Below are 14,254 nucleotides of genomic sequence, written 5' to 3'. Positions count from 1 at the left end.
GTACTAAACATTTTCCTCACCTACATGACCGAAAAGGTGGAATTATTCAGGCTCTTTAACTCTCTTCAGAACCGTGCATAATAGAATCTATAATGACGCATCTCGGCATCCCTTTGGACGTTTTTGAATCTTTTAAAGCGACTGATTGCTTTTACATTTCACCCTCGTACGTTCGCCCTACCATTCGGATAAATACTTCGTCGAAAGCGGTAGCTGACACTTCCCTTTCTCTCTCTTTTTTTTCTCGTAGAGGGCGGGGAGATGTCATGAGGAAATCGAAGAAAATTCAGACCTTCGACGGGATTCGGAAAAGGATAAAAGTGTTTTTAGGAAATCCTTCGCTCACTGTCGAGATTTTGCCAGCTTTCCGATATTTTATGCTCTTTATTCCATCTTAAGAAAAAAGGAAATCACTAGTATACGATAAATATAAGAAATAAAAAATCCAAACGAACCAGCTTCAAGTTCTCGCTTTCTTCTTGCTTGAAGAATATTTTGCCAAAAATTTTGAATAGCGAATCCTTTTGCAAACTACTAATATCACTAATGAATATCAGATATTTAAATGATTTTATCAAGTTCATAATTTTTGAATTCCTAATTGAACCACTATTCCTTTTACTTTAGACGCGCTGCTCTCTTGTTTCTGTTCACCATCCCGCAGTTTCTACAAGCCTTGGGCAAATACTTCTACAGGGACAATAGTCGATATCTCATTCTCTTCTGGGATGTAAAGTGACACGAGAAGGCAGTTCGTTACCAGAAGAAAATCGCTCCTAATTATATTTACTCTATCTAGCCATTTCCTCGGGTGCGGCGAGTAAACGTGCCAGATGAAAGGAAAACGGCATTAATTCATTCGCTCAGTTTTGGAATAAAATAAAATCAAATAAGACGATTAGATGCGTTAAATGTAGTAACAATGGGCATTGGGTTTATTATGTATCTTAAAATGCCAATTTTAAAAGGAGATATAGTAACAGACTCTGTTCTAGTCGTTTTGATTATGCTGCATCGTTCAATAGAAAGAAATGTAATAATAATTAGTTTCATTTGAGTTAGGTAAATTTAATAATAATAAGTATTGTGTAACGTGAGTAATTACACGCCCTCACACGTAATGTTTATTTAATAGATCTTTTTCAAGCTAACTGTAATGCATCGTATTTATGATGACTTTGAATAACAGAATGCAAGTGTAACGATCTTTTCATTTCCTTGAAGGAAATAATGCAACAGGTTGACGCTTTGTTTCTTGCGTTCTGTATCTTGCAACGATAATTTTTGCCGTCTTTATTTTTCTTACCACGTTATCGCCAATTAGCATCCAATTTAATAACTTGTTTGAAATTTCTTTGGTTAAATATACATGATAAGAGGATAGATCGGGAGATAGTAAATTTATTCATACAAACGTACACTTCGCTTTTCCTACGCCATGAAAAATATAATTCAACTTTATGAAACACTGTTTGATTTAAGTCTACGCTGCGCTTCGTTGAAGAATTTTGCTTCTTAGGAGCTCTAATTAAAATCCGATCGAATAATCTTCCTTCGAGCCTTAAGGAGTTCTTAATGTGAATTGCAAACAAGAACGATGAGGAGAGAGTTCAAATATTCTTTTAATTTATCATCTTACGGTAATTTTCTGAACTTTTACCAGGCTACATACCCGTTATTTTTATCTTAAAGTAAAACATCTAAAAATTCCGAATAATCGTCAGGATAACATGTACAGGAACTTTCACCGATCTCTACTTTCCTTACTCGATTTATCAGCGTTAAATTACTACTTTGGAGGAATGACAAGAAAGGGTATTAACCTATTCACACGAGCAACCATTTAAAAGCCAATTGAGAGTAATAAGATGAGCACAGTTTAGAACGCTTTCAAACTGTTTTGTAAGGTTTCCCTCGTTAAGAATACTTTGCTATTAATTCAATTTTACAAGAAATTTTGTTCAAAGTTGCAACACTAGCTTAGTTTTTACATAGAAAAAAACGATATCCGCTGTATATCAAACCACTTTGAATCTTCGTGAAAGATTATTTTCCGTGACGAAACAAAGTAAAAATTATAGATACATCGTTTTCTTAAGTCGTTAGTTTAGAATTTCTCAAAAATGAATAAACGAAGTCACGATCCTATAATCTACCTCAACATAGAGCAACTACTAGCAGTGAAAGTGACAGAGATTTTGGGGTAAAAAGTTGTACCAATTCCCACTAGAATTGCCCATTTATCGCCAGGAAGGGTCAATTTCTATAATTGGGGAGTTACGATTGGCAAATGTACCTTTCATGCAACACCATCAAAGAGTCAATGTAGCACAACGGTTTAGGAATCTGCCTCAATTTCAGTTAATCGCGAATACCTTACATATTCGTATCCACATACATCATCCCCATCGCGCATACCGGGTGTGCTAATGGAACTATTACGGAAACCGATTCCACGCACGTCCGTACATCGATCACATCCAACTAATCACGATATCTCGGCCTGGTGACGATTCTAATTAACTCTGTGAAAGCTGTAGACTTCTGCAATGTTGTGCTTTATACCAGTTATCGAATATCTTCGATATTTGCAAGATTTTGTTCCATTCGTTTTCGACAATTCGGAACATTCAGAACTACATTTTATTCCAGCGGAAATGTAGATATGAATGCGGTTTCGCTCAAGTGTGCGAAAGTTAGCTAATAGCTTTTAGAAACTCACGTTTCGTCCAGGTTTTCTGGAATAATATTATCTCAAGACATGCGCATTTTAAAAATCAACAGTATTCTAATGGTCAAGTTCTATCAAGCGGTGTTTTCTATGCAAATAACGTATTTGGTAAGCTGATGTATCGACTGACGAAGAAGCACGACGTTGAAGGACAATTTCGAGAATATGCGAATTTTGTAATTTGTTTGAATGAAAATATTCTTCCACAAAGCGTTTCTGCACGGTTTGCGATGTATATAAAATTATCGTTTCGGTTACATAATTATTGAAATATCTTTTCGATAAAGAGTTGTCGAGCTTTTCAAATTTCTCGTTACATGTAACTAACATCTTGTAATTCTTTAACATTGTTCTATCGCTTGCAGGAAATTGAACACCGACTATACACATGTATAAATTGTTCTATTTCAAAGTAATTTCGCTGTGCTATTTTTAAAACGTCTGTCCCATTTAAGAGAAAAAGAGTAAAACCGAACGATAAAACCATTCCATCAGCAAAACTGGGGCACGTTCGTGGAATAACGTATACTTGTATTTCCACCGATTTCTAGGAAATGAACGCCACTGAACCGCGAACCATAGAACGTGAAAAGCATTCGAACGTAGATGATGATGACCTCGAACAAGGTATCTCGATAAGTGATTACCAGCGATCATCTTTTCTTCCGACTCATTCTCTCGTTCTGCTCTCGACGAATTTTTTCCACCGATTCTTTTCAATGAAACTCTCGAAAACACTTATCAGACTCGGCGTCTGTGGGATTTCCCTTATTACGCCCTCGTACCGCAGAACAAATGAGATTTATCATAAGCAGCTGACCTCGTGGATAAATCCTAGCCAACCCCCTGTGAAGCGGAAAGGAAGAATAAAGATAGAAGGGGTGGGTATAAAGAAAGTACAAGGTATAACAACGAGGAAGACGGGCGAAAGGGGGAAAAAAGTCGACCAGAGGAAGACAGTTGGATGGGTATGGCAGCCGTAGAATGTAATTTGAAAAGTTTTCTCGTTAAATTGCGCAAAACGCACGCGGTACGCGGCCACGGGACAGCGGGTCGTCCAGGAACAGGGACAAAGTGGACGACCAGCGTCGGGGACAATGACGAGCGCGCCAACTGATTTTAATTATGGAATCTGCGTAGGTAAAACGCTCAATTTTCCCATCATTCCGCTGCCTTTGGCCCTCTTTTTCGGTTCCACCTGGTCCTGCAATTTCAATCGAACCCACTCACACCGGCTCGCGTCCCTCTGCCACCCTGCTGCAGTCGCCACCCTCCCTCCTCGTTCTATCTCTGTCTCTTTCACCCTGCGCGATCGATTTCCACTCGACTCCAGGAAAATATCGACGAATGTCGAATTACGATTCGTCCGTGTTCGTCGAATAACAAATAAAACGCCCGTGTACTTTTTCCGATCTTCCGTAACGTAACAGCAGGAGGGTAAAAATGGCCAATGGTTGTCGAGATGTCGGCATGATCGGTATTATGTCTTTCAATATCACCGTTGAAATTACATTATTATTGCATTATACGTGTTTCGATGAGTGAGAAATGCAATTTTCAAGCCGAACGCACTGTCAGCGGAGTTTTTCGATTTTCATTCGTGGAGCGTACAGGAACGAGATTCGAAAATTCACTGAACGATGGATAAAAATCGAAGAAAGCAATAAATGTATATTAACACCTGCGAAACTGCATCTTGTCCTTCAAAAGAACTTCCTTGCTGGTGTAGTATATTTTTCTAAAAAAGAACCTACCAAACTCTGTTTCCCTTTATTCCTGCCTTGTCCACCGTTAATTATCCGTCTAACCAGACAATTTCTGGGAGCCTTTCGCTAAAAGGCGAGAGAAAACAGACCGTCGTCCTCCAATTATCAGAAGCACGAGCCGATCTTCTTTCAGTGAGGTGAAAAGAACGAAAGAATACACTTATCGCCGCAATTGGTCTACCAGCGAAAGTGTGAAAGCATTTAGTTTGGCGAATGAATCCAAAGTAACAGCACGGCGGCCGCCATCCCAAATTGCTAGCCTACGTTTTCTCCCTTCCTATGCACGGCGGAGGCCAACGACAAAAAAGCACGTGCAACGCGTAAAACGGCCAGCCGGAAAATCGGAACGCAGGGGAGAAACGGTAGACCGCGTAGAGCAGAGGAAGCGTCCGTGCTGGACAAAGGTGAATGGGCAAAGAAAGAGATCGCGCCTAGGGCAGCAAGAAAGATAGAAAGGTCGGTTTCGCTGTTTTACGGGTCGTAGTAATTACGGTTTCGGTGTTTTCCGGTGTTAACAGTTGTATCTGGCCCTGACATCTACCTGGTCCCTCCATTTTCCACCCGCCTTGCGGCTGGCCTCGCAGCCGACGCAATTTTCCAATTCGGGAATAACGCTCACCAGCCGGGTCCTCCCTGCTTATTGTCTTCGTTTTTCTCTACCCTCGTGTCCGCCAGTTTTTCACCGGATAAATACGTCCCAACCACGAACCTTGCGTTCCAAATTCCAGGGCCGGAATTTCGCTCTCGATGATGCGTACGCGTAATATCTCTAAGTCCATCGGGAACGTTGCTTCGTTCTCACACGTTGGTTACTATTTGCGAGAATACGTAATGTTGAAAGTTGAGTCAGGCAATGAGATAACGATGATAACAACAGATGGGGAGTTCAAATGACTGGAGAGAGTTCGGTTTTGTAAATTTAAAGACGAAGGTCTGAAGGTAGTGCGAAGATAGTGCGAGTGTAGATTAGAAATTTGAGACTTTCAGGGCCCAGTATCTCGCAGTTTTAAAGAAAATACCCCAATACTTTGCAAGGGTTTTAGCGAGCTTCATCAAGGGTCAAATATCACTCTGATACGTGCTTTTCAAAGTATCCCATCGTTTCGCAGGCATCGCAGCTACCTTCGTCAGGGATCGAATGACACTGCGGTACTCATTGTTACACGTTGTTACACATTGGTACACATCGCTGATGCTCAGGCCAGTTCCTTTTTTTAAAGGAATATCCAAAGCATCGTACCTAACTTTATCAGAGATTGAACGATGTACTAATACCGAATATCAATGATACTAGTTTCGATTATCAATTTATTATTCTGTACGCGTCACACTTAAATACGCCAAGTATGTAGTGGATGATATCGTTTATATTCGGACGACGTCATAATTGCGATGATATCGTCTTCATGGTGGGTTTTCAATTTTGTGTGGACTACGCGAGAATATCGCGTATCGAACGATGAAATATCTCGACTCAAACATCCACGGCGGAGAGAGCGTTTCACCCTCCGCGAGGAAAGTCTTTCACGCTTTCGATGCAAGAGTGTTAAGGGTCGCACGAGTACATCGTTATAACGTTAATTGCCATTCGGCGTGCACACCGGTATTGTGCGACGGTGTTTCAGACTTTTAACAGCGTTCTTTCTCGTTACGATAATGGCAGTGTAAGTAAGAAGAAGGGTACAGGTTTAGAGTGTTTTTGTGGAAATTCACGGTGCCATTTGCCTTCGTGTAGAAGCCGGAGTTAAAACAGTACGACGCGCTGTAACTTACATTCAACGAAATTCTTTTATCGCCTTGACTAATGAAACATGCCATTCTTTTTATACATTAGCCCAGTAAAAAATTTCAGATATATTCAATTTCAACCGGCGCGAAAGCTGCGAGTTCTCATCTCACCTGCAAATTTAAGAATAATAAGGCGAGAAAAATAAAAAAAAGAAGGAGGATAAAAATATGTAGCGAATTAATTTGTAAATCTGCTTGCAACTAACTAACGACCCTCGTCGTCAACGTGTTCCTCGTAACGTTAAAAAAATTTGTGAAATTTGTCGAGCACGAGACGGATCTTCGAAAAACGTTCCATCCGCAGACAGATCATTCAAAGAATTTAATTACCTCGTTAAACGCATATCATCCGCGCGTATACCCATGACCGAATTATAGCGACGTGTAACTGCAGGCGGAAAAAATTTCGCAATAAGTGGCGTCGTTGCGAATAGACTTGCTAGCAGGATCAGAGGATCATCCAAGTTAGGTGAGTGGATTCGAGGGCCAATAGCAGGAGGGCCCTCAAAGTAGCTCAACGACTCGTTATAAATTGTCGTCGATTGCTCCACCTTGAATTCTACAGAAACGACGACGTAATGGCGTGGAGGAGAAGATCGTCGGGAGGATGGGGATGCCTCTATCGGGAAGTTCCTTCCGACTGGTAAAGGAAGGAACGGAACGAATTAATTCCGTAAGGACGAAAACTCGAGAACAAAGACGAGATGCAGGATTCAAAGGACGCAATTGGATTCGAAATCCCGATTCGAGCAAGGGACGCGCTTACACAGGGCTATCTCTTTACTACACTGCTGATACAGTGGCCAACTTGTCCTACCCTGCGTCGCCATCCTTTTTTTTTGTTACTTGCTTCTGTCCGGGACAGGCGCGAGAGTGTGCGAAAATTACAGCGAAAGCTGGCGAAATCGATAAGCTTTTTCTGCACGTGCAAGTGATTTTCTTGCGTGGCAAATTTGTCTGTGAATTCACGCATTTTAGGAATTTATTGAACCGAGTGAAAAAACTTTAACTGCTACGTTATACACGGTGTGTCTGTATAACATGTACAAACGGACACGAGCTAATTCCTTGTGAAAAAATAAGAACGAGACATAGAATAAAATTTGTTCATTTAAGGTTTAATTTTCGAGAAAATCGAATTTGAGAATTTATCCAACATACTTAAACATGGTTAAAAGTACGGACTAGACAGGACTAAATAATTGACAGGAGGTTATTTTTTTTTCTAATTATTATATATTATTCCATATTCCATATTATTCCATAATTTTATTCCATATTCTACTTTTATTTTTCATACAGAATCACCGCATGCCCACTTGTACGCATTACTCGGCCGCACCCTGTATATTTATAAAATCGATATAATAGGTTTTCGCTCTTTTCTTTAAAGAAATTGGCTTATTTTAACGCGATAGATTTCGATCAAGAACAGCGTCATTGACTTTTTATAGCCTTTCGATTCTTCATTATTCGTACGATTAGAACGATCTACGTCAAGCGAGTAAAAGAAACCCTTCGTGTTAATCAACTGACTTTCCGAACAATTACTATCGAATTAATGTAACAGCACTTTGTAGCGACATCCCATTGAGAATACACAACTTTTCCATCCAATCCAATATAAACTTGCAAATTCCTGAATCATTATTATACAATGTTTCCGGTGCATCGTAGAATACGATGATTCACGGCGAACTGTTTAAAATTTATCGAAAGGCTTTTCTTGCGCTGTTTAAATAGCAGGAAGGCAAACAATTTGTCAATCGTTTCTTGCGAGTCTGCGAGGAACGAGGCCTGCGTAGACCGCCTTCGACAAAGTGCTCTCTAATTACTGTTCTCCGCTGAAATATCACCGATCGCAAGAAGTACCTAATGATTTCCACGACTGCAAGGCCACAGGAAAGAAGGGCAGATCGAATTCACTGCGAGGGAAAAAAAGAAAAAAAAAAAGAAAATCGCCACGAATCAAAGAACTTAATTGGATTTGCGAGGAATCGACTGTGTTTGAACGAACGAAACGAATCCCGCTTCTCAAAGCGTTCGCTCGCGATGGGCGTACGTCCGCGCGGTATTTCGCCCGTCTGAAGAATTTCGGGAATCGCGATTAAGAATTTGCGAAACGAGGTTGGAAACTGCGAAGCGGTTGCTCCATATTTTGCATAATTTGTCGCAATCTCGCGTAGTGCGTTTCAAATAAGAAACCGAGTTAGGAAACTGTGAAAGGGAGACGCGACGAAAATTCTTCTAGCGAGTTGCAACAAACTCTTCCTGCATCAATGATGTATACTTACGCACCTGATTATTTTTGTAATATATTTACACTCGCCCGCGAAAATATTTGTATGTTCATATACACATTTTATGAATATGTCATGTATGTGAGACTTCCACATCTTTGAACTGCATTAGCACTGTTATGTACATGAGCGACACGATTAAGAAAACTATCTTTTTAAGTTTAAGATAGAAAATTCTTAATATTTCTGCCACTTATCGACGACAAAATTTTTCCCTTTTACAACTTACGTAATAGTAAATTTCGAAGCTCTTTCGAATTTCCGATAAAAATTTTATTGAAACGAAGGAAAGGATTTGATTTTTTTTCTAATCCGACTGGTTTTCTAATTTGTCTGGTTGAAATGTCAAATTGCTTTTTACAAAAAGTTTCGAAAATGTCAACTGAAAGTCGCCTGGGTTTTCTTATTCCCCACGAATTACGCGGTTCGAGAGAATTTCGTGAATTGCGATTAATAGTTTGCGAAACAAGGTTACGAGCTGCCAACTACCTAACGTACGCTTTGCATAATTCATTGCGTTTTCGCAATGTCGTGTTCACGAGGCCGATTAACCGGAGACGTAATTTATGTCAGAATCGCCTTTTCATTCGCTTCTACATTCTTAACAGTCGTTTGTATTCCGGAGTTTCCGTGAATTAAACTTCACTCGCTAAATTCCTGAATTTTATCGTGGGATAATCTAGACAAAACTCAATTTTTCTTTCTTATTTTTATTTTGGTATCCCAGACAATAGAAAAATTATAGACGAAAATTTGACTCTTTTTCATTGGTAGAACATTATACATATATCCTAGATGTAGGTGGCATAAATTTTAGAAAAAGAGAAATTCCACGGTAGAATGTGTATTTGCAGAGGCATGACGACTGCAACGAGAATTTATTAGGTATGTTTACAGAGCAAATACGCGAGGAAAGGAAGCATTTGAGGAAGATATTTACGAGCGTACTAAGAAAGATAGAAGGTGTCGCGGATTAGTTCTAGAACCCAGAAATACGGGAGTCTGCACTTTATTGTTATGAATATACATTTGCGAATTAAAATGTAGCTTTAGAAAACCTTTTCAAAACGTGTGTGTCTCGTCTATCAAAAACCTTGCTTTCGAGCCACACAACTTTTTAAAATTCTCAGCTCCCTAAAAAATTTAATTCGTCAAAATGATGACGCAACCTTGCAGTTCATGTATTACTATAGCGCGTTAGTATTACGAATCGTAGAAATACACGTATATGTTTTATTCAGATCCACATGCGACCCTCGCTCGACAAAAATTTCACAATCTACCTTTCGATGGTCACCATAAATTTACAGGAATAAATACGCCGATATTTCTAGCTGATGCCAGCTGAATCTTGAATTCCAATCTTTCCTTTCTATCTTTTCTCTCATTGCGCCCTCCTACCTATATCTTTTTATTCTTCTTTCCTCACACTCTCTACTCTTCCTGTTCCCGTCTAATCCATATTCCGGCATTAGCGTCTCCCCTTTCATTCATTTTCTTTCTTTTGTCTCATCAACACCACGTTTTAAACTCTTTCCCTTTGGTTATTCGTTCGTTTCCCTTTTCCTTCGTATTCCATTCATCGTGTCGTATTTCTCTTTCCTTTAATCTCATAGATCCGGTGGAATTCACTGCGACTATTTTTTCGCCCTTGTTCCGATCTTTTTCTTCCCGGTAGCTTCCATTTTCCTAACTTTCGTGTTTCTCTTGTTCCAACGACGCCCCTTATCCTCCGTTGACATTTTCATAGCGCATATTTCGCATTTTATTCAGCTTCCCGACGATTCTCCAGTTTTTCCTTTGAAAAGCACCCGAGAGCACCATAAACACCACATAAATGTTCCTTTATCGTTTCCTGTTTTCCTCCCATATTATCTCCTTACTTTTAATTTCCTGCCATTTTTCAAGCACTTCCTCCACCCACGTTCAGATTTCCCTTTCCCATACCGTCATCGGTTCTAATTTTCTACACCGCTTCCTCGTTTACTCTACCAACGTATTTCTTTTGCCACCGTTCAATAGCGCCGTATATACTCTTCTTCGTTCATTCTTTCAACGCTATTTCCCCGGACCCCCTTCAATTCCTCTTTGTCTTCCTTTCTCCCCTCATCTAATTGTCTTCGTTTTGACCCTCATTACAGACCATTTTTCTCGCCTCTGGTCGCCTGCCGTTCTCGTACGACAATGACTCACCGCTGTCTTTATTTTTTCCTTACCCATCCTCCATCTATCGTCAATCGACCGTTTTCCACCTATCGTCGATTCCTTCCAGACTCGTATCTCTTCATCCACGTCTCCGCGTTGACCTGCTCCACGCGTCTTGCTCCGACGTTTCTCCAACGTTGCCCCTATCTCTATTCAAATCCATTCCCATCCCATCATTCTCCGCCAATCTTCCTCGCACCCCGTCTGTCTGCGTTTCCCTTTGCTACTTGCATGCCCACACCCTCCTCCTCGTCCCGTCCTTCGTTCAACCTTTCGCTTTCTCCCTCTTTGACCTCCCTCTCCCCGGAGGATCGTCCACCCCTTCACAGGCCAGAGTGCAAGCATCACCTCCGACGGGCGCGTGATTCCACGTGTGCGCTTCCCCGTGACAAAGCCAGATTTAAGCTCCGCTTACGAGTCGGAGCTTTCCAGCTGGCTCGAACCTCGCCGGGTGCTCTCTACTGCTACACGCTGCCGCTGTATAACGATTTTCCTCCTCCTCCTCCTCCTCCTCCCTCCCCCTGACATTTCGTTATCAGCCATAATAGACTGCGTTTCGCGGGAGCAGAGCGAACACGCCGAGATTTAGAGAGACGCTCTCGGGATGTCCCCGCGAACATCGAATGACAAAAAAAAATGGATAAAAAAGAGAGAGAAAAACGAGAAAGGATAGAAACGAGGGAAAAACCACGGGAACACAATGGCCGCCCTTTGTGTCGCGTAATGTGCCCGGGACTGTATCGCCTGCTTGCCAAATATTTCCCTGTTGGATCGCTCGCGTTCGCCCAGCATCCGTCTCCTGTGACTGCGGTCTTTGAAGACATTTTGTCTTCCAATGTAACAGAACTACATTTTTAACAGGTGATGTATCGCTTTTATGGTTTCGCGTGGAATAGTTCTGTTTGAAAAAAAATACAGTTGACCTTCAAATCTGTTCGAAGCGCTTCTTGAACACACTTGAAACCGTTCAGTCTGTTTAAAGAAATCTTGTCCATATTGTACGTTCGATTCTTGAATTGAAATAATTCTTAAAAATCTACCGCAATTCTTGTTAACAGTTTTAGGGACTATGAAAATTTATTCGTTGAAAAGATTAATGTCGGCTTGAATAACGCACTCGTGCATCAAGAAATGTCGAATAAAATTCGCCATGATTAAAATATTTTTTCTCCCATAAAAATCGACCATTATATTACAACACGAAATTTGTTAATAGTAAGAATTTTATACAATCCCAGAGATACAACTATGTTTGTTCCTTGATAACAGAAATAAAGTACTCGTACTTTGTACAAAGGCTTTGACGATTAAATCGACGAGGCAATGAAAGAGGAGATCGTAGGTTTACGTTGCTGGTAAACGACAGAAATAGAGTGAAAAACGCGGTACTATTATCAGACTGAATTAACGAGCGAGAGTGAACACTTTGCGCCGTGTGCCGCTCTCAAAAGGCAACAAATCCCGTTATGTTCTCGTGTATATTCCGACTACTTCTACGGCCAGGATCAATCTTATCCGCGATAATGCGAAAATCGAGTTTACACGATGGGCGACACACATTTTTCTCCCTCTTTGTCACCTAAAAGGGGGATTTCTTTCAAGGCCAGTGGGTTAACTCCTGAAAACGATCGATCATATCATATAATACACACGATACGATAAAACATACAAAAATAATTTCGTCGTAAGCCACGTTATTGGAGGCAACGTTGATTGCAAACAGCCATTAATCCTTGGATATAAAGAAGGGCAGTTTCTCCTCAGGAATTCGAATAAATAACATGTAAATTCATGCGTTGAAAATCGATTGCGTGTATAATACTACAAGAAGTACTATTCGAGTGATCATTAACGAGTGTTAAGGAATCAAAAACAGATACGAAATAAATGTGCGTTCACGCGTAATAAATCTCATTCCTGATCGAGAGAAGTACTTTCCATGTAATAGATTTTCCTTTGAAACTTATCAAAATCCTTAATTTCTTTAATTTTCAAGTTAACCAATCGCGAGAGGATTTTTGATAAAAATACTTTTCTCTGAAATGGCAAAGACAATTCAAACGGAGCCAGGGTATTAATTGAATGAATTGTCAGGGGAAGGTCCAGATGAACCCTGTTTACACATCCCACGACGAGAGCCAGAGTTTGACAGAGGAGGAAAAAGGATCGATCGATCGCCGATAGGGAAGTCAAAGGGGGGAAAAATAAGGCACATCGAATGACAGAAACACGGGGGACAAGGGAGAAAGAATGAAATAGAAGCTTGACACCCCTCCAGTGTGCAATTCTGACGAGTTGGTGATTCGATCCTGAAACAGGACTCAGGAGACAGCATAAAGCTCGCTCTACGCTCGTTTGTCCTTTCTTTCTTCATTTTAACCTTACCCATCCTCTCTAACCTGGACACTTTACGATCGTCCGTCTGTCACTATTTGTCTCGCGAACTTCTCCGCCTTTTTGTTCCGGCATCCCGATCTCTTCCCCTTAAAGATTCAATTTAATTCACTCACCATGAAGAGCCTTCAAATATGCCTTGCCGGCATTGATCAGCTGCCTCGCCCCCGGGTTGAACTTGTCCAGGATGTTCTACAATCAGAAATGTAAAAGGTGTTTGGTAATTTCCAGTTACATTTTAAGTCTCGACGTGGTTAAAAAGAATAATTTATCGAGAATCGAGAGTAAATTGGCAGAGCGGATTGTTTTCGACGTTAAATACATTCGACGCGATCTCTTTAGGGTAATAATTAAAAATGATTATCGCCAACTGGCAGTTATCATGGAAACGTGTTTTAACAATTTTCTGTATGAATGTATTGTATAGATGCGGGTAGAGAAACAAATGAAACAAATGCGAAATGAATTGGTTATTAAAAATTGGTTATGAAAAGATTGGAAGATGTAATTTAGCATAGAAATACAGTCGTTAATTGATTTATTATTCAACGGCGTTACAATGGCTAACAAATTACAGATCAATGGTCACTTTTAATCCGGATTCAATCAATTTATTTTCGCCTGCATTTTGCGTCTGCGTTATCGTCGAAATTCTTAATTGGATAAAATGATAGATCACGGGATGCAATAAAGAATGCATTCAACAACGTTTGATTTCATTGCGACGGTTTTTCCTAGTATAAATAGATATCTACGCAATGATAACTGCGTTTAAATGCAGAACCATCAGGCACACGTCTTCATCAGACCTTGATCGATAGCTGACCATATTGGGGAGTGTTAACGAGTGTGAGTTAATCGGATTACGTCACTATGACGAATTAGTTTCTCAAGCAAAAGTCACGCTTCAGGGTCTTGGAATGCGGTCTACTTCGCCGTGATTGCACTCCTTAGGTGAGGAATTTACATTCTCCGAGGCTACTACTTTTAAATATTCTCAGTGCTCTGTGCCCGACTGTATTTAACGATAATCCGTAGTAAATCGATAATTTTGCGAAGGAGATAATTCT

The 14,254-nt window shown here is 40.4% G+C and overlaps 1 protein-coding gene and 1 long non-coding RNA gene across 2 annotated transcripts in view; one reads left to right on the top strand and one right to left on the bottom strand.

Annotated features, from left to right (window-relative positions):
* The window catches only part of LOC126873313 (uncharacterized), a 245,898-nt gene that overhangs the window by 99,885 nt on the left and 131,759 nt on the right, over window positions 1–14,254 (top strand). The gene's annotated exons all lie outside the window — the stretch shown is intronic.
* LOC126873299 (uncharacterized) overlaps window positions 1–14,254 on the bottom strand; it is a 163,477-nt gene that overhangs the window by 81,977 nt on the left and 67,246 nt on the right. The window contains exon 3 of the mRNA XM_050634021.1: window positions 13,301–13,376. Coding sequence (XP_050489978.1) covers window positions 13,301–13,376 — 76 coding nt within the window. The remainder of the gene's footprint in view (window positions 1–13,300; window positions 13,377–14,254) is intronic.

This window comes from Bombus huntii, chromosome 14, assembly GCF_024542735.1.
Source record: "Bombus huntii isolate Logan2020A chromosome 14, iyBomHunt1.1, whole genome shotgun sequence".
NCBI lineage: Eukaryota > Metazoa > Arthropoda > Insecta > Hymenoptera > Apidae > Bombus > Bombus huntii.
Note: the sequence above shows the minus strand (reverse complement) of the source record. Positions and strands in the feature narration are given on the sequence as shown.